General features: G+C 35.6%; 3 protein-coding genes across 6 annotated transcripts; 2 read left to right on the top strand and 1 right to left on the bottom strand.

Moving 5' to 3' along the window:
- Positions 1-453: 453 nt before the first annotated feature.
- Positions 454-3268, bottom strand: LOC125186282 (lipid phosphate phosphatase 2-like). 2 transcript variants are annotated; one of them, XM_048082635.1, is made up of 8 exons: positions 2760-3267; positions 2009-2233; positions 1829-1916; positions 1623-1732; positions 1334-1424; positions 1039-1227; positions 887-946; positions 454-746 (listed from the first exon to the last, which is right to left on the bottom strand). In XM_048082635.1, exons 1-8 carry the CDS (start codon positions 2811-2813, stop codon positions 580-582), a joined length of 984 nt encoding a protein of 327 aa, XP_047938592.1. In that variant the 5' UTR covers positions 2814-3267; the 3' UTR covers positions 454-579. The 2 variants fall into 2 exon arrangements, with proteins under 2 accessions (XP_047938592.1, XP_047938593.1); XM_048082636.1 differs by having other exon boundaries at positions 515-746; positions 853-946; positions 2760-3268.
- Positions 3269-4258: 990 nt separating this feature from the next.
- Positions 4259-7741, top strand: LOC125190316 (uncharacterized protein At4g17910-like). The gene is made up of 16 exons (XM_048087587.1): positions 4259-4349; positions 4470-4533; positions 4610-4658; positions 4758-4873; positions 4971-5044; positions 5193-5268; positions 5345-5434; positions 5579-5652; positions 5955-6042; positions 6180-6306; positions 6421-6525; positions 6681-6810; positions 6906-6957; positions 7057-7101; positions 7327-7425; positions 7532-7741. The coding sequence occupies exons 1-16, from the start codon at positions 4312-4314 to the stop codon at positions 7682-7684; spliced, it is 1380 nt and encodes a 459-aa protein (XP_047943544.1). The 5' UTR covers positions 4259-4311; the 3' UTR covers positions 7685-7741.
- A 6710-nt stretch (positions 7742-14451) lies between these two features.
- LOC125188515 lies at positions 14452-16786 on the top strand. 3 transcript variants are annotated; one of them, XM_048085412.1, is made up of 3 exons: positions 14452-15620; positions 15747-16365; positions 16483-16786. In XM_048085412.1, the coding sequence occupies exons 1-3, from the start codon at positions 14476-14478 to the stop codon at positions 16615-16617; spliced, it is 1899 nt and encodes a 632-aa protein (XP_047941369.1). In that variant the 5' UTR covers positions 14452-14475; the 3' UTR covers positions 16618-16786. The 3 variants fall into 3 exon arrangements, with proteins under 3 accessions (XP_047941369.1, XP_047941370.1, XP_047941368.1); XM_048085413.1 differs by having other exon boundaries at positions 15747-16370; XM_048085411.1 differs by having other exon boundaries at positions 15747-16786.
- Positions 16787-19670: the final 2884 nt, after the last annotated feature.

Here is a 19670-nt window from a genome sequence, read left to right as displayed (position 1 = left end):
TGTAATTTTCTTTGTGTAAATTGCCATATTCGCTCAAAAATGAGCACCATCATTATCACGATTGGATTTACATATCACGCCTTATTTCCTTTAATTCCTTTTAACATGTGATAAAGATAAAGCTATTACAAAAAGTAAAAATCGCTTGAATCCCCTACACTCCTCTTTACTCTTTAGTTTCTTTTAAGTCTTTAAAAGCTATGATCCTTCTGCACATTCCTCAAAGAGCCTCTATTTTTCATAAATCTTGATTTAACAAAAATAGTTTCAAATTTAGAATTTGTTGAGTCGCTAAACGAGTCATTCGCAGCTTGATCGAGCACAAACCAGCTTAATAACGCTGGAAGTAGTCATCCATGAATCGAGCTCAAACCGGACACAAAACTTAATAGCTTTGGTTCGAGTCGAGCTCGTGTGTTTGAAGCCCTATTCTTTCGCTCGAACAAAAGTGCATAGGTAAACCGTCGATAACAGGTTGATGATAATTACGCTTTTGGTTAAGATGATTTACACAAAAAGAAAGGGTAAAACAAATAAAAAGAAATTTGATAAAATGCCACAAGACTTGAACAAGTAGTTTTACTTTCTTCCTGTCTCCATGGCATCAAAGACTGAGTCAAGATTGGAACCAACGACACTCGTTGCTACTCGTTGCTGGTTCGTTCCTAGCATGGTCATCGCATCTGGCGGAAGAGAGTTGGAACGAAGGTCCTCCACAGCGCGGAAATAAGCATAAGGACCCCATCCTAGCAAAATCCCACGTTACATACCGTGTTTTTCTTTTTTGGTAATGTTAAATTTAGAGACTCAACAGAGGCATTAACCACTCTACTGCTAGGCCAACACACGTACATTTTTGTGTTTCACCACATGATGAGAAGTGTACCTTCATTCTGGTATGGAGGTGGGAAAAACTGCAGGTAGCAAAAGGTAGCAACTACAAGACCTACAATTAACAACAGTTGTGAAGAAAATCTGAAAATGTGAGCAGCATTTGTACTCGTGTAGTGAATTTTCAAACAGTTGGAACGAACGTACCTAGGATGCCGCCAGCAAACACGTCTTGCCAGTGATGCCAGTAGTCGTCCACACGAGAAACCCCAACAAGACAAGCAGCGAGGATAGGGAGGAAGATGATGCACAGTTTTGCAACGTGCCCTCTGCGATCAAAGCATTTGATTTTTGCTGACATATACAAGGCCAGAAAGCCTAGACCTGCAAACGACCTTGCAAAATATCGTAGAATAATGAAGACCATGAGTTTTGATCCAGACCATAACACGAGCGTGTCTTCCTTTTTATGTTTGTTTTGAGTAGAGGAAGGGGTTCTTACATGAAGTATGACCGCTCGGGAAACTCTTGTGCCCTTCTTTTATGTCACCCGGTTTTCCATGGCACACCACATTGCCCCAACGATCATACTCCTGTCGAAGAGAAGATAATACTACAAGATAAGATAGTATGTTCATCTCTGTCCAAAACATGAGCCCTTTTGTTTTAGCAAATAAACGATCGTGTCACTGTGGAGTCGAACATAATGCCTATGTATTGGTTTTCAAACCAAAAAACAACACTCCAAACTCATATATAAACTCAATAATTCAGATATTAAGACGACATACATCACGTCCATCAGGAAAACAGCGCCAGAAAAAGTCCGGTCGGGGCCTGCCAACTGCATCTTTTATGGCATCAGTGAGAACTCCCGTTATCAATACAGAGAAGAGCAGCCCTGCAGTAATGCAGTTACATCACTAGCTTTTCTTCATTGAACCAAAAAACGGGAAGCCTAAACTTTACTAGTCCCAAAAGGTCGAAATAACTATACCTAGCACGCTATGGTGAAGATCATACACATCATTTCTCCGAAGGTAGTAGAGAAAGAACACGGTCATAGGCAGCAAAACTGCATACAGCTAATTCACCACAAGATATACACAACATGATTTGAAACAATGTTAGCTTATGGTGGTAACCATAAACAAACTACTAAGATGTTTCTACTCACAGGAACTGCCCAAACGGGGACAGTGTTTTCCTTCATCGGATACTTGAGATCTTCCATCATGCCTTCTCCAACGAACCTATAGAATGGGTTGATGACATTCAGAATGATCTCTATGACCACGAGTAGCAACAAAATCAGCCAGTCGTGCTTGTGGTCTCCAGCAAGTTTCCTCCCGTGAGACCTAATAGTGTGTCGACATTCTAGCTCAGTCTGACTTGGCCTAACCTGTTTGGTAGCGCGCAATACATATAAGTCTCGTGTCAATTCGTGAAAGTAAAGACTAGCAAACTCAATAATTCAGCATTGCAGTGACAAAGTTGGATCACTTAACCATATGTTACTGCATCAAGAAAGAACTTTTAGTGATCATATATGGTACCAACTGAACAAAATTCTTGATAAACGATTAACTAAATGAGTACAAATTCTTGATAATCAATCTAGAGGTTGAAACCAAACACCTCTAGATTTTTACATCACAGTTTTATTCATGTTTTTTTGTTGTTGGTAATTCGGCAAATTGAGTTACAGATATGTTAACTATACAAGCTACATCATATCAAATTCAACAATAAATTGAATACCGACGAAACCAAATAAAAAATACATTAATCCAAGCCTCTAAAAGAAGTTATATTTTCAACAACCAACTGAACAAAATTCTTGATTAACAAAAAAAATACTCCTACAAACTATACTAAATTTTTTTTAAAAAATCGAGAAACGAAATGAAAAACATAAACAAACAAACCTGAAACATTGTCCGGAGATTCGTGTTGGGACAAAAAGAAATCTTCCAACCCATTTGCGCCCAATAATCGAAGCAAACCCACCAAACTAAACCTCAAAAAATCAAGAATTTTGAAGGAGAGCTGACCCACAAGTGGGTAAAACGTTGTTTAGAAAAGACGGTAAATAATTACAAGACGCGTAAAGATACTGAACCCAAATAGCAAGAAAAATACTAGAATCTTGTTATCCTTAACCGAATGGCATTGCGATTTGGTGGTAAAACCAAAATAAGTGATACTCCTATTTAAGGAAATTTTGGACGGAGATATTTTTCTCATGTTGCTGTCTAAACTTCAAATTTATGGACCCCAACTTCATCAAATCTAGCCTACAATCATTAAGAGCTTTTACTCAAAAAGGGTCACTAATTATCGCGATTAGTAAATTATTTTTAGAGATAATGAGATATTAGAAACCAACTCTACGAATAGAGGGAGGGAGAAATGATGAAGACTTCAAATTGAAGTGGAAGAGAACTGATGAGGCGCATGGGATTCGTTTGGGTCAAGGGGCACTTGTACCAATCAATAATGATTTTGAGTCGGTAAAGGCCATCTTGTGTCTATCGTGGAACGAGTATTTATTGAGTTTATTTGATTTTATATTTATTTGAGAAAATCAGTAGTAGTAGTAGTAGATGACTTCGAAATGAACGATTACCCATGAACGATTATTCAAACGATTAAAATTACTAAAATCAAATGGATTTTATACATACATTTGGAACGAAGGTAGTAGTAATAGAAAATGATGACGAGATATAGAAAATGATGACGAGATAGTCATCACTTCGAAATGTAAAATGAAAGTCTCATGCACAGTTTTTTATTTAAGAGAGTAATTCTCTTTTCAATTTTGATTTTCGGCCTTATGGTAATTATTCTTTTGACATTGCGTTCTCTATCATAATAGTGTTATCTAATAAGTAGATCATACTCCTACTGTTTTATTTATTGTGGGGGTCTGGCCACACGAATTTCCTTGCACGAAAGAGTTCAAATACTAGTAGGAGTACGTTTCTTCGTCAAGTGCAATTTCAAAATTTACTGAAATAAACAAAAAAATTTAAAAATTGAATAATAAATTAGTATAAATAAAATATATTTCATTTAGTAGGGGCAATTGCCCCTTATCCTCTCTAAGTAGATCCTTCCTTGTTGCAAACAAAAAATACTATGTAGACAAAATATTCCGTTACTTAAACAGCGTCATTTAATAGATCTAGTTAGCTATGTTTTTAATTTTTACACATGTATGTATCACGTCAATAAAGTCAGTCACGTAATACAGCATAATTTATTGTCGTGATACAATTAAAAAGAATAACAAAATTATAATATAAAATTATGGAACTAACCAAAAATTGGCCAAACTAGACATTTTTACACTATCAAAAAAATATACACCATTGATCATCGATATTGGGCCTTTTTCAGTGATGTTTATATCATACAAAATCATTTTTCTGTTGCTCTTCTTCTACAGCAATTCTCATTAGTCAAGCTCCATCAATGGAGTCCTTCAATCCCAATAGGCACCTTAAAGAACTGTGAGTAGTAGTGAGTACAGTCGAAAACTTGATCTTTACTTTCACCTCCTTTCAAAATTGCAGTGCTAATTTGAAAATTTTATGAGGTTTATCGTCAAAAATCATTACTCCTTGTTACAGATTCGTGAGTCACTTAACGGGGTCTTCGAAGCTTGAAATTTTCTTTCTGATCACAAATCTTTCGGTTAGTATTTAGCTATGCAGTGTTCTCGGTTTTATTGTTTGCGTCGTGAGCTCATAATTGTTTTGGTTCTCTTCAGATTTTGGTTCTTATTAGACGTTGCATCGGATTCAACTGGATCAGTAATGGTAATTGCATAGTTTTTGAATGTTCGCAGTTGTGAATTCTCTTTGTTGTTTTGTTCATTTCACATGATGACTTTAGTTTAATTTTTTGGGTAAAATTAGGCCATCCTAAGAAAGATGATAACGTTGCTGGTGGTGGAAAGAGTTTCAAAGCTTATGTTGCAGTCTTGCTTATTGATTATCTCTGCATTGCTATGCCTTATATTTTATATCTGACTGTAAGTACTCAAAATCTACTAAAGAAATCTTGAATGTTAAGGTACAGTGGAATTCTTTCGGTGGTTTGTAGTTAATGGAGTGACTTGCTGATGACAGGTTTTGGCAGAATGGACTTATTGGAGCACAGTCTTGATGCTTTTGCTGCTGTTTTGCCTGAAAACATTTGATAGGTAAAATTGTGAAGATTTCTATTAGGCTCTTTTTTATACCAATGATGGAGTAGTATTTAAGATTCTTGTGAATTTTAGTGGTTCTAATAGTACTTCACTAGATTTTGCATTTCTCATGTTTTTGGAATTAATTTAATCTTTAGGACAGAAATCGACCTTCATTCTTGCAGGAAGGTGGTGTAGATTCTATTAGGGAAGATATCACATCTTACAGAATCTCTACGGTACACGGTCAAACTTTTGTTAATCAAATAGTACATCGGTTTTCTCTACTGTTTTAACAAGGATGATTTACTTCAGATGCTTGTTACATGCTTCTCTATTTTGGCTGTTGATTTCAAGATATTTCCCAGAAGATACGCGAAAACAGAGACATATGGGACTGGATTGGTTAGAATTATGTGCTTACTTTGGCATAAGTCCTCATTTTGCGTGTTTGCTTGTATCACCGTCTGCAATAGCTTTCTCTCTTTTGTCCAACTTTGAGCTTCTATTAGTTTGGGGATAAAGTCTGATATTCCATTTGCATGTTAGATGGATCTTGGGGTTGGCGCATTTGTAGTAGCAAATGCCTTGGTTTCACGACAGGCACGTGGCATCGCAAATATGTAAGAAACTAAAGTTCTTTTCCACATGTGTGCTTGATTGCTTTCTATATCCTTGCGGCAGTCCTGGAGACCAGAATGACTTGGTTCTGGTCCCAATTAGCTTAGTTTCTTAAAGTTGCAGTTGCATTTATTTATTGACAAATACCAAGGTATTCTTAGTTTCTTGTATTATTCAATGGCTGTTGAGTTAGATTTTAGTTGCCAGTTCTGCAGCATTTTCGTATAATATCTTTTTTATGTGTTGTTAACCTATTATAATTGATCGGGTACTCTTAATTTCTAGTTCATTTGTGCCAATCTAGGACACTGAGTACTGGCCTTCGTTCAACTAGTCCATTGATTATTTTGGGTTTTGCTCGACTTGTCTGTACTTCAAGTGTGAATTACCAGGTACAGTAATATGGGATTTTCAACTTATTTACCCTTCTGCGTTTGATGATCATCCTCTGAATTTTCTAAGCTCACGCCCCTAAAATGATTGTGTTTGCATGTTTTCCTTCATTTTAGCTTGTGTTTGTTTCATATAGGTTCATGTTGGTGAATATGGTGTCCATTGGAACTTCTTTTTCACTCTAGCTGCTGTGGCTATCCTCACATTAATTGTTAATGTTCATCCTAAATACTGTGGTATTCTAGGTTCATTAATCCTAATAGGTACTGCCCAATTTCCAATTTCCAATCTATTCTAGCTGAGGTCCTTAGCTATAACAGTTATATAAATCATATAACTTGTTTCGTTTAACATGTGTGGACTGTATGTGATATCAGGTTATCAAGCCTTACTATTGCGTGGGCTGAATTTATATCTTCTTTCTAAAGACAGGAAAAGTGACATCTTTAGCCAAAACAAGGAAGGGATTTTTAGCATATTTGGTGAGGATCTCCTTGTAGTTTGGGTATTTCTCATTGCTTGTCCTTCTCTGTTTCTTCTTTATACATTTCTCCTCGGAAATATTGTGAACATAAACATTCTCCCATAAATGATATGAAATTTTAACTTTATGCCATTGGTTTGTTCTTGGTTTCAGGATATTGGGGTATGTATCTTATTGGTGTCAGAATTGGAAGCTATGCCTTCTTTGGAGACAATGCTGATGCTATGTTGAAAACCAAGACTTGGATGAGAACTAGAGTTTGGGTTCTTTGCATGTTTTTCTGGTAAGGGGACTGTGTTTTGGTCCCAGCAGTTACTTCTTTATTGTTTAATTGAACAATATACGAAGTCATATGGTTTCCTTCTTGTCTTGTTACAGGTCACTAACTTTGCTTCTTGACTGGTATGTTGAAGCAACATCTCGCCGAATGGTAATTATCACTCTGAAATGTCACTCTTGCACTTGTAATATAACTAATGTGTATCATTGTATCATCCTAGAAGATAATGACTTCGAGATTTCTGTGCAGTGCAACATGGCATATGTATCTCTTATCTTGGCTATCAACCTTCAGGTAACTTTTTCGTATTTTTGATTCATGAAGAAGATGATCCTGTTAAATTATTTTAATCATGCATCTAATTTCTTTATATTGTAGTACATTGATGTTACTAAATTGATATCAGTAATGAAAACTGTTTTCTTTTCTCTGCATAATTTTGCAAGTGTGAACAAATCCTGTACTTTCTATGCTGTTTGCTGCTTCCAATCAAGCAATAACTACATATCACTCTCTCAGGTGTTAGGCATTGTAATGATGTTTGACTGTGTTCCGGGATGCAAGAGTTCAGCCATGGAAGAAGCTTTTAGTCGAAATATGTTGGCATCGTTTCTACTGGTTAGAGAGATAGTAGCACCCACCCTTGCTCATGTTTGCTGTTTGCATACATATGATGAATCATGTCTCGATCGAGCGACTGACCCAGTTTTCTGAATGTGTGCAGGCTAATGTTCTTACAGGATTGGTGAACTTGTCCATTGACACTCTATCAGCTTCATCGATCTCAGCTGTAGCTATCTTGTTTGCTTATGCCTTCATTTTATGTTTTGTTGTGGGAATTGCAAACTTTTTTGGCATGGTGTTCAAGTTTTGGTAGTAAAAAATCTCACCACTGTTTGCTTGATTTCCAATCTTGCTTCACACTCTTGATAGATATGAGAATCTTTTGAAATAGATTCGAATATAACTATATCTTAATGTTTCCTCAATATTAACGTCAGGGTAATTATCTACTACATCCACAACCAATAATAGCATTAACCAAAATAATAGAGTTTTTAATGATATAAAAACGGACTAACGGAAAGGTAATATATATCCTTTTTAAGGGGGTATTAGTTTTTCCAAAAGAGATGCAAAAACAACAAATTGATAGTACTACAATAAGCTGCAAGTGGGTCAATTTCATGGTGATCATAATCGCACAACGAATTTAGGCAACTCCATTATTTAAAGTGCGTATTAGTTTGAAATATTTAATAAAATATTATAAATATTCCCGTCATACTATATTAATTTCTCAAAATCCTGAGATATTAAAAAACAAATTTTTTTAACACATAATAGAGTCAGCAAGTACGTCCATAACAATAGCTTCTCATATCGGACTTTTGGTTTAATACTAATTATATACTCCTATCACACAACGACCATTATCATTTATCAGGTATATTAAAATAATATGGCTTTATTTATCTTATCCTTATATACGAATACTTCAAGACAAAGAAAGTTGGGAGATATGATGATCAATTCATAATTTCAAAAGTATGCTAGCTATCACTATCATGCGCAGTTTCTTTCACTCTATGTTGAGGTTATCCGATTTTGCTAAATTGTTTGAATTAATCAAATTAAGTAGTTCAAATTATTGAGAATGACACGTGATAGTGAAATTAAATTGGATTAGTATTTTTCATCCAAAGAAAGGTTACATAGTAGTATTCCGTATGGTACTATTACACAATTATCGTGAGTCTACCTCATTTAGTACAAATTAATAGTGTTTTTTTTTCTACCCATTTTACTAAATTAATATATTAAAATTATTATTTACATTATTATCTTTTATAATTATACGTATAAAAATAAAATATTAGATTATGGAGTATATTTTAATTGTAAATTTAAATAATGGTTAAAATATTAAATTATGGAGTATATTTAATTTGTAAATTTAACTAAATGATTAAAAAATGTATATCGGCTTTACAGATACTCATATCTGTAAATGTACCTATCACAGCTAATATAAAGATTAAGAAGAACTGACATTGGAATCGGAGAGGAATATTTAACTTTAAATACAAAATTTTTTATATATCTGTCATACAGTTATTAACACACTGTTATAAAGTTGATTAAATAAGTATGACGTGAAAATCGCGAAGCACGGAAAAGTGTCCCCAGTGACGGCAAAAATCACCTGGCGTGTTACCCCAACCAGCACATTATAAAATAAAATAAATACAAGGAAATTTAATAAAATTTTCTATCGGTTAAATTTGATCAAAACTTATATAGAAGTACTTAACTACAACTATTACTAAATTTAAAATAGTACTCCATATATTTAATTATGAAAACTAATAAATATGAATAATGTGTGGTAAAAAAAGCTTTCAAAAATATAAATAGATAGATCAAAATAAAAAGGGAAATTGGTCTCTAAAACCATGAACTTTGCTTAAAATTTGGTATTTCCCATGAACTTTGAAATTGGTATATAATATCACGAACTTTGCATTTTGTTTGGTATTTCCCAAACTCACTCAAATAAGATATTTTCATCAAAATCTTATTTAATATAGGCAACCTTGATATGTTTTATAATATTTGAAACCACCTTTTAAGTTCATAACATGTAGCATAAAAAGTCACGTTGAAAACTACGTTGATTTAATTGTGCCAAGTATAATAAAAAAGCCTCGTAAATTAGTCAAATATAGCAATAAACATGCCGTGGGAAATACCAAACAAAATGCAAAGTTCGTGATATTATATACCAATTTCAAAGTTCATGGGAAATACCAAATTTTAAGCAAAGTTCATGGTTTTAGAGACCAATTTCCCAAATAAAAAGAATAAGATTATTTTTCTGGAATGATTTTTCTATTTTCCTCTACAATATCCACGACTTGCTTTCTTCTGCCTATGCAAGCTAGTATTTTTTTTCTCAGTGATTTAATATATTCTTTTCTTACTTTCTTTTTTCTGCCTATGTAAGGCTTGATAGAGCAACTGCAAGGGGAGAAGGTAAATGAAAATGGTATATAATGTTTATACCTTCTCAAAAAGTGTAATATACCTTCCCAAAAAGCAATCAACTCTAAGGATGAAAGGTATATTGAAAAGGTAAATAGGTATATTGTTGAGATTTTGCCGCTTCTCTCTCCCGTTTCTCTCTCCCGCCAATCTCAAAATCAGTTTTTTCTATTACCTTCTCTTCTATGGAGAGGTAAAGATACCTCCTCAATATGGAAAAAGGTATTTTACCTTCCTATTTACCTCCTCCCTTGGAGAGTGTTTTTCCATAAAAAAAAAGGTAAATTTGGCGGTTATCATTGTTTACCTTCTCATTTACCTTCTCCCTTGGAGTTGCTCTAAGAGCAACTCCAAGTGGAGAGATTAAATAAAAATGGTATATCATATTTATACCTTCTCAAAAAGTGCAATATACCTTTTCAAAAATCAATCAACTCCAAGGATAAAAGGTATATAGAAAGGTATATCATTTAGAAAAAATAAAATAATAGTACAAAAGCATTAAAAAAACATAAAGTGTAATACCTTCTCAAATAGCTTTCCCCTTGGAAAATGATTTTTTATGAAAAGAAGGTAAATATGGTGGTTATGATTTTACCTCTCCATTGATGGAGAGGTAAAGATACCTCTTCAAAATGGAAAAAGGTATAATACCTTCTCAAATACTTCTTCCCTTGGAAAATAATTTTTCATGAAAAAAAGATAAATATAGTAGTTATATTAGTTTATCTCTCCATTTACCTCTCTCCTTGTAAATGCTCTTAGCCAATTATATTTTATTCTAAGCGATTTGATTTATTCTTTGTGGAGTTGTTATATTTTATTTTATGTATCCCTATCCATAATGATGAGAGGTGTTTAAAAAAATTAAAGATAGTAGTAAGCAACATACCTTTACCAAGTGATCTAATGATGAAGTTTAATGACCTTTTTTCACTCAATATTTTGAATTATAATAGTAGTACGTAGTATTAACTTTACATTGTAACAAAATGTTGAATTACTCGAACCACCATACACTCGACTCGGCAATCGATTACGCCAATCAACTATTTCGTTCCAATTCCCCTAAAAATATACCTCTATATATGACTTCCACTACAATACTCTCTTTGTTCATCACTTATAAATTATAACATGAATTTTAAGAATAAGTCCGTATTTGATATTATGAATGGGAAAATAGTAGTGAATGGATAAAGTGTCCCAATTTTTGTAACGTATTGATAGCAAATTAACAATCACTACTTTCTCATGCACACAATGTCACAATACCAAGTTACATTATCCAATCAAAGAAATCAGCTCCTAACCATACAACTCTCACGAATATTCCATTTCTACCCATAGTTTGTAAACGCATGGACAGGGTGCAGATCTCCTATTGAACGTAGAGCACGCGAATTCCAGAGTTTGTAAGGAAAAGGTGGCGAACCCTAGTTTGGAGGCTAGGGTTTTACCGAGAGCACAATAGAGAGAAAAAGGTGTTAATATTTAGTACTCCTTCTCAATGATTCGATCTATTTGAATTCTATAATTTATAGAATTTCCTCTACTTAATTTGACTCATGACTTGGGGAAAAAATCAAGAAAAAAATCCAAGAAGATTTGACTTTATAATCTATGCTTATTTTAATATTCGTAATAAAAGGAAACAAATCCAAAACAAATCAAATGCAATTAAATATAAAGATGGTATTCTAATGCGACACGAAGTCGTTGTGGCGGGCGGGCTTCATCCTTTGTCTCTTCGGCTTACTTGTCAATGCCATCCCCCAGTCATTGACAGGTTTGTATCCCCCGACGGTGGTGCTTCATCCGGACGAGTCAACGGGTCATCTTGCATGGTGTCTTGTACGTGGTGTGGCTCAAGATCCCTATCATATACTCATAACTCAATACTAATTAAGCTTAGGGCTCGTTCGATTATGGATAATTGGAAATGCAAGATTCATCTGTTGACTTAAATAAATGTGGGCGGTCCCACACAACCGTGCATCATTGCTGTATGTTTGGTGTTTCACATTTGGAGAGACGAAATGGCAGGATGCGTGTTGTCAGACGATAATGTCCTCATCAATCTTCCAAAATTCCTCCAACTACCCCTCTACCCCAAATTAAGCTGGGATCTCCACCTTGAACAATACTGGCCCGCTCTCCTCCAGATATTTCCCCCTTATATCGACGAATTCGTCGGGAAATTGATCCGCTCGGATCTAGACTCCCTCCATTTCTTAGTTGCCGAGTCCGCTTTCATCTGGCCTATACCGCCATCGCTCGCAAGTACAATCTCATCAATGTCTCCTTCTATACTTCTCCAACCCTAGTCTTTTCTCTGCCCTACCATTTGGATCTTATCAAAGAAAGAGGTCATTTTCTACTAAAAGGTACTAACACATTGTGGGTGGAACTCGGTGGTGGAGAGCATGTGGTGCGGCGTCCCGATGACCTGTTTCCTGGTGGATTTCGATTTTCCGACTGTTAGGAAGCTGGTGGTTGGTGATTGGGAGATTGGAATAGATCTCAGCGATGCGGCGACGGTTGATAGGGAAGGAGTGGCGGAGAATGTTAGGGTTTTGATGAGCGGTGGTGCTTCGAGAAGATGCGGAATGAGGTCGCAAAGGTTAAACGGATGTGTGGTGCAGTGGTAGTCGATGGATCTTCAGTCAACAATTTTAATTGTTTTAATTTTACAGTTGATTTAAAGAATAAAGTCTGTATCAATTAATTGGGTTTCACAGCAGCGTGGCGGCCGATGAATTTTATACGTCGACGACGACCTTGCAGCGGTGGATCGTTGTCGGTTTTTTCACAGCAGCATGTGGAGTGCAGACCTAGAGAGAGAAAGTAAAAAGAAAATGCACAACTCCAAATGACCACGAAAGGCGGACTTGGGGAAAAAAAAGTCAGGGTCACTTTGGTAAACTTGCCACCATTTCTTCATTACTGTAGCGGTCGAGAATTCAAATATTGAGTGGGAGCCTTGAATCATTTCATGTAAGTCAAGCAGCACAGTGCAGGCCTGGGGGTATATCGAGGGCCGTGTCGTTTCATTTAATGAACACCGAACTGGCTTTATTGCACTGATTTGACCCGAATTGAGGTCAATTAATGATAACCGAACGGGTCCTTAATGTAATTGCAAACATTTAATATGCCTATTTGAATAGCCCATTAAATTTAAAGAATTAAAAATATAAATTTTTAATCTAATAAAATTTTAATTTTTATTTGGAGAATTGGGGCCATAAAATTTGGAGAATTCCAAAAATTTTCATTTTGGAAAGTCCATGCAAATTAAACATTTCCTTATAAATTTCTTTATTTAATAATATAAGATGCATTTTATTTTTCATTATAAATATATAAATATTTTTTTATTTCTCTTTCATTAATAAGGTTATTAGTAATAGATGGAGTATATTACTAGCTAGTATATATAGTACAACTGTAAAATGAATAAATGAGGCTTTTATATATATATATATATATATAATATAATTATAAAAAAATAATGTAATTAATAATAGAGTGAACTACAAATTTAGTACATATGTATGGAGGTTCGAACGCTAGACACTCCTATGTTTTAAAAATATCGCCACACATCTCTATGTATGGACTTAATATTATTTGAAGGATTTGTTCACTGTTCATGGACTTTTAAATCCTTTTTCCACTTGAATTTAACCAAAATGCCACTAAGGGAATTCTGGTCTTTCTAAAACAAGGGTACCATTGATGATATTTTAATATTCTTATACAGATACCTCAAATGAAATTTTAATACTATTGATACTTGAAAGTTGAAACGATATAAAATTTAACACTTTACAATTTGCAAGGAAATAATTTATCTTCATGTCTACATGTTTAACACGAAAACTAATATAATAATATTATATTATTATTTTTTAAAAAGTTTACTCTTCTTTATCCTCTCCAATGAGGACATCCATTTTTTACTTCTGCAATTTTGATACAAAAGTGCAGTTCAGCCCATTCTACCATTCCAATTTTGATTATTTACTCTCCAATAATATTAACTTGGTGAAGGCTGAAGAAGAGTTTTTAATAATTTCCAAATATTTTTTGAAATATGGATACCTCCAACGTTCGAATGACAATACGTAGCGGTGTTTTTTTTAGTTCACTCTTAATAATATTATACTGATTAAAAATATAATCCATTAAAAAATAATGATAATATGAACTCGATAGAAACAATTCTCATAGATTTACCATAATATTTCAATTATTTAAAACAGCCGGAAGGAAGGTAGTACTCCCTCCGTCCCACAAAGATTGTTCCTTTTTTTCATTTTCATCTGTCCCATAAAATTTGTCACATTTCTCACTTTTTATCATTTTTGGTAGTGGACCATATATTCCACTAACTCATTCATACTCACACTTTATTATAAAACTAATATATAAAAATAGGACACACATTACATTAACTTTTTCAATTCATTTTTTATTACATTTCTTAAAATTCGTGTCGGATCAAAGTCGGACTATCTTTGTGGAATGGAGGGAGTACTGTACAAAAATATAAAGTCCACCAAAAACCTTCTTCCCCAAATAATTTCGATTCGACCTTCTCTCTTACTCTCTCCTTCAATGGAGGCCCCACCACCCCTCCTCCCCGCCGCTCCTCCCGCTCCGGCGTCCGCCGTCTATGCCGATTCCGTCGACTCCTCCCCCCGCTCCCGCCACACCGACTCCTGGGACACTGAGCCGCCTCCCCCGCCGCAGAAGCTCCGTCTCATGTGCAGCTATGGCGGCCACATAGTCCCCCGCCCCCACGATAAATCCCTCTGCTACATCGGTGGAGACACTCGCATCATCGTAATTGACCGCCACACCTCCCTCTCCGACCTCCGCCACCGCCTCTCCAAAACCCTCCTCAACAACCAATTGTTCTCGCTCAAATACCAGCTCCCCAGCGAGGATTTGGATTCCTTGATTTCGGTCACTACCGATGAGGATCTCGAGAATATGGTGGAGGAGTACGACCGCCTCAATAGTCCTGGCGGGATGAAGCCTGGCCGCATCCGCCTCTTTTTGTTTCCCCAATCGTCGGCGAATATTGAGCAGCTCCTCGTTGAGACGGCGTCGACTAAATCGGATGATTGGTTCTTCAACGCTCTCAACGGTAAGTCGAGTACGATGTCGGCGGCGGCGAGTGATCGCGGATTTTCCGAGTCTTCTTCGGTTAATTGCCTACTCGGATTGGACGATGATTCGATGGGGAAGGCGACGGCGGCAGGTCAAATTGAGGGGGCGAAAGTTGGGGGAAATGGAAACAGTGGAGCGAATCAGGATGTGCACTCTGTTCCCGATTCTCCAATGCTGGAGACGACGTCATCGTTTGGGTCGACTTCTAGCTCGCCATCGGTGGCGAATTTGCCGCCGATTAGGGTTCATGTCGATGAGAATCAGAAGATGGGGGCGGTGGGAATTGAGGATCAGTTTCAGCAGATGACTGTTGGGGTCGCGGCGAATGTCAATTTTGCAGCGACTACGAAGACGGACGGAGTTTCTGCCGGTGGGGTGGTTGCTGGGGTACCGATGGTGGTTGGTGGCGATCCCCCAAATCGGGTAATTTCAGACGATGAGAGATCAGATCCTGGAGGATACAGGAGGGTACAACAAATCCAGCCGCATGTACAATCACAAATGCAGCCGCAGCAGATTTCTCAGGCTCAATTTCAGCAGAAACAGAGTGGTGGCTTCGATTTGGCTTCTCCAGATTCCGCTTCAAGGTATGTTGTTCTATTAATTTGTGGCAATTCTTCAATAGTTATCCTAATTTCGTAAAATTGATGCTCTTACTTACACTATTGCATGGATGATCTGAATCAAGCTTTTTGATGATTTGATTCATACAGTGAAGGAGGTATAAGAAACCCCCTATCCAGTCAGAGACAACCTGTTTATCAAGATCAAATCATACAAATTCAATCTGGAAACAATATGGTTGCTGCTAATCAAGCTGAATTGAAATCTGGTGATCAGAATGCTAATAAGATTCAGATGCAGCAACAAGTTCAAGAATCGGGCTATGTTATATCGAACCAATATGATCAGAATCACCCCCAAATGCATCATCCCCAACAATTTGTTCATTCCGGCAACCAGTATATACCCGCTGGAGCGATGCCGTATGGGTCATACTACTCCGTTTATCCTTCCCAGCAGCAGCAGCACCATCAACACCAGCAGCCCGTGCTCGACCAGCAGCCGTTCTACTTCGTCCCTGCTAGACAGCCCCAACCTTATAACATGCCTATACAGCCACAAGGATATAGCGAAATGGCCCCAAATGCCCCTTCCGTTCGCCCTCAGGCTCCTCCTGCTGCTGCAGCCACCCCTCACGTGGCTTACAGCCAGCAAGTAAACGCTCCTTCCTCCAAACTCGAAATGGCTACAGGGGTGTACAGAACGGCAGCTGGAGCTACTCAGCATATGGTGCAAGTCCCGTCTAGCCAGCAACATCAACCTCAATATGTCGGGTTCACTCAGATTCATCATCCGTCTCAAATGATGGCTCCATCTTCAGCATCCAATTCTGCTTATACGTATGAATTTACTGACCCGACACAGGCTCAAATGTATTTTACTCAGGCTATGCCGCAGCAGTTCTCTGCTCAGTACCACCAGACCTTGACATCAGCACCTCAAGGCGTTTCGCCTGATGCTTCGTCTCATGCTTCCTCGGAGAACATGAAGCAGCAGCAAGTTAGGACTATGCAGCAATAATGACAAGTAAGTTTGGGTTGTTGATGAAAATTTTTGCAGCAGTGGGTTTGATTTTATGGTTGGAGTTTATATTATACAGTGTCAACAAAGTGTTACTACTATTCTTCTTATTGGTTTGTGGTATGTAAGTTCATTAGTTAATAAGAAACTCGTATTTTACTTCTGTTTATATTGTGTCTGCCATTACTGTTATGGATGGTGTCTGATATCATATTGTAAAAGTTGAACCTCAAATTTACGCGATCAACCTTATAGCACTTATTGAATAAGTATCAGAAACTTTGAACCAATATAGTGAATTTACTCTATTTGGTTTCTGAGCTCGGGGATTTATTGATTGCTGATGTCCAGCATCATATCATACTGTAAAAGTCGAACATCAGAAGTTACGTGATCAACATATATAAAACCGTAGACAACTTCATTAAATTACTCTGTTTGGTTTTCTGAGGGTTTCAGTGATTGCAATATGTTTCAAGTACGTTAAGACAGTGTGTTCTTGCATGAATTTTCTATGTGAAGCTTCAGTTAGGTGATCCTATAATTTTCTATAATCACATTTCTTAGATCTTGCCTTGTATTTCGTACTTAGTAGTTTTACCATTATTATTATCATCTAGCATTTGTGGCAAATCTTATCTTTAATGACATGTTTAGTTAGCCGCCTCTATGATTTTTATGGTGCAGTTGAATTTGTGTGGCCTATTAACTTATATTAACCTATATATTCTATATAGCTGGAATGACTTATCTCACAGATCATGCATTTGTTGATGTTTTGTGCTAACATTGCATATTTCACGTGGTAATGAATGAACGTTTGCTTGAAAGCATCTCCTTAGATATTTCTGATCATGCATTTGTTGATGTTTTGTGCTAACATTGCATATTTCACGTGGTAATGAATGAACGTTTGCTTGAAAGCATCTCCTTAGATATTTCTTTAGGACATCTGCAAGTTTGTGCTTTCCCAACCCTTTTTTAATGTTCATGAAACCTTCTATTTTAATCTGTATTGCATTTTTCTATTCCCACTTGACCCCACACCACATACTATTGAAATAGTAAATGTCATCTTGTTTTAGATAGACGGTTTTGACTGTTTTTCCCGTTTCAAATTATAGATTGTTTCTCTAACAAGAATATTTTTTTCCTAAGTTATGCTTTGTGTTCTTGTCTAGTTTGCCTTCTATGGAACATGGAACACTTACATATCTGGGTTTATTCGTGAGTTTTTACACCTTAAATATTTTAGTGAACTACATAAATGGTTTCTGAATTTTGCATTTTGCACGTCAATATTCTCTGAACTTTAAAAATATCATGTATAGTCAATGTACTAAAGTGTAATCACATTTGTGGTAATTTTTCACTATTCATCAAGATTTTGCACCAAAAATGCTCCTTAATGCATTGAGGATTTTTTGAACTTTCATAAAAATGAGATATATAGATATTGAATATGATATTTTCTCTATCTTTCTCTAATATTGGATATGATATCTTCTTATAGATTGAGTGTCTGAAATGATATTTTTCGCTTCACATTTTCAATCACCTTATCTCAAATCATCTTCCTCTTAACTTTTAGAAAGTAAAAAACTAAAACAAAAAATGCGAGTACGATTCTTAACTATATTAATTATAAAAATTAAAATTATAAATATAATTGTCAAAATAAAATTTTAATTTTGATTGTGATTCAATTATTTTTTAATGTTATAAAGTTAAAAATTAAAATAATAGAATCAATTATAGTATCACATATTTTATTTTAATTCCAAATTATATTACATATTTTATTTTAATTTAATTTTTATTGTGATACCTAGTAATTGGCCTTTATAGCCTTAAGGGTATTTCCGATAAAAGAAAAGTAGCTCAAATAATATTAAATTGAAGTTGATGGACTTCAAAAGGTATTTTTTAAAATTTACGAACCAAAAATGATAGTTTGGCAAAGTCGTGGACTAAAAAAAAATATTTCCTCTTTAAAATAAAGTGTACTCAATAGTAGTAAAAGGAATGCTAAGTTGCACAAATATATCATTCGATTATTTCGTGTTGGAGAATTTGTGGATTTTTAATACTAGTATGAAGAACAAATCAAACGGACAAAAAACGGTAATTCAAAGTCCAACATTCGACAAATCAGTAAAAAATGGGGAAATAAAAAGTAGACAAAATGATCCAAAACCTGCAAAATAATCTTATGCGCATGGCATGGGCCAACTAGATCGAATATTTGAATCATAAAAAGTGCCAAAATATTCAGTCAAATACACTGAATTCAAAATTTCGTTGATTCGTTCTAAACTTCTGAGATAAGTAAGATTTAAAGTTAGATCTTCTCGATTTGGAGTGTTTACTCGGTTTCTTGCCAAAAGTATTTTATGAGCATTAAAAAGAATCATGTGAATAAAATATGAGATTTAAAATGACCACAAATTCTAGCATTGTAGAACGCGTGGAGTCGAGAAATAATCAAAATTCCAAGCTCAAATGTGACGGCTTTCAAATTTAAAAGTAGTGGAGAAATATGGGTTTTTTTATCAATCGACGGCCGTAAGGGAGACTAGAGTTGATTTTAGCAAATGTGACTTGATTAAATGCTGTCGTGTTTGTCCTAACACAGCGTCTCATTGTATGAACTATGAAGGATTCATGTTCAATGTGATAGACTATGTATAATGTATATTTTGTATGTATGTATATAGACAGATGCATGCACTTTATTTACGAAAAGAATGCTACATGCCTACATGGCTACATGTGATCTGGTAAGATCCATTTGGGTCACAGAGGCATGGTCAATCATACCTCATTACTGCTTCATCTTCAGTAGTTTCACATTAAACATACTAATAATAGAGGAAAATGAGGGAGAGGTTTAACCTTTTAAGCTTCTGATTGTAGCTTACCTTTGTCGCCTTGTCGGACTTAAATTAGTTGAATGTTCTGATTGTAGCTCACATTCAAATGGGCCAATGGATTTGCGCATATTGAGCCCAACACTATCTCATATTGAGCCCAATAGGTAATTCTTCTTGTTT

Source organism: Salvia hispanica, chromosome 5 (genome assembly GCF_023119035.1).
Source record: "Salvia hispanica cultivar TCC Black 2014 chromosome 5, UniMelb_Shisp_WGS_1.0, whole genome shotgun sequence".
NCBI classification, from domain to species: Eukaryota; Viridiplantae; Streptophyta; class Magnoliopsida; order Lamiales; family Lamiaceae; genus Salvia; species Salvia hispanica.
Note: the sequence above shows the minus strand (reverse complement) of the source record. Positions and strands in the feature narration are given on the sequence as shown.

What these genes read in the sequence shown, in the direction of transcription:
- LOC125186282 (XM_048082635.1), bottom strand. Translation starts at nt 2,813, where the DNA reads ATGGGTTGGAAGATTTCTTTTTGTCCCAACACGAATCTCCGGACAATG. An exon ending in ATCTCCGGACAATGTTTCAG is followed by an intron (nt 2,234 to 2,759) that starts GTTTGTTTGTTT and finishes GCTACCAAACAG; the next exon opens with GTTAGGCCAAGTCAGACTGA. An exon ending in TCCCCGTTTGGGCAGTTCCT is followed by an intron (nt 1,917 to 2,008) that starts GTGAGTAGAAAC and finishes GTGGTGAATTAG; the next exon opens with CTGTATGCAGTTTTGCTGCC.
- LOC125190316 (XM_048087587.1), top strand. Translation starts at nt 4,312, where the DNA reads ATGGAGTCCTTCAATCCCAATAGGCACCTTAAAGAACT. An exon ending in CATCTTACAGAATCTCTACG is followed by an intron (nt 5,269 to 5,344) that starts GTACACGGTCAA and finishes GATTTACTTCAG; the next exon opens with ATGCTTGTTACATGCTTCTC. An exon ending in AGACATATGGGACTGGATTG is followed by an intron (nt 5,435 to 5,578) that starts GTTAGAATTATG and finishes TTTGCATGTTAG; the next exon opens with ATGGATCTTGGGGTTGGCGC.
- LOC125188515 (XM_048085411.1), top strand. Translation starts at nt 14,476, where the DNA reads ATGGAGGCCCCACCACCCCTCCTCCCCGCCGCTCCTCCCGCTCCGGCG. An exon ending in TCTCCAGATTCCGCTTCAAG is followed by an intron (nt 15,621 to 15,746) that starts GTATGTTGTTCT and finishes TGATTCATACAG; the next exon opens with TGAAGGAGGTATAAGAAACC.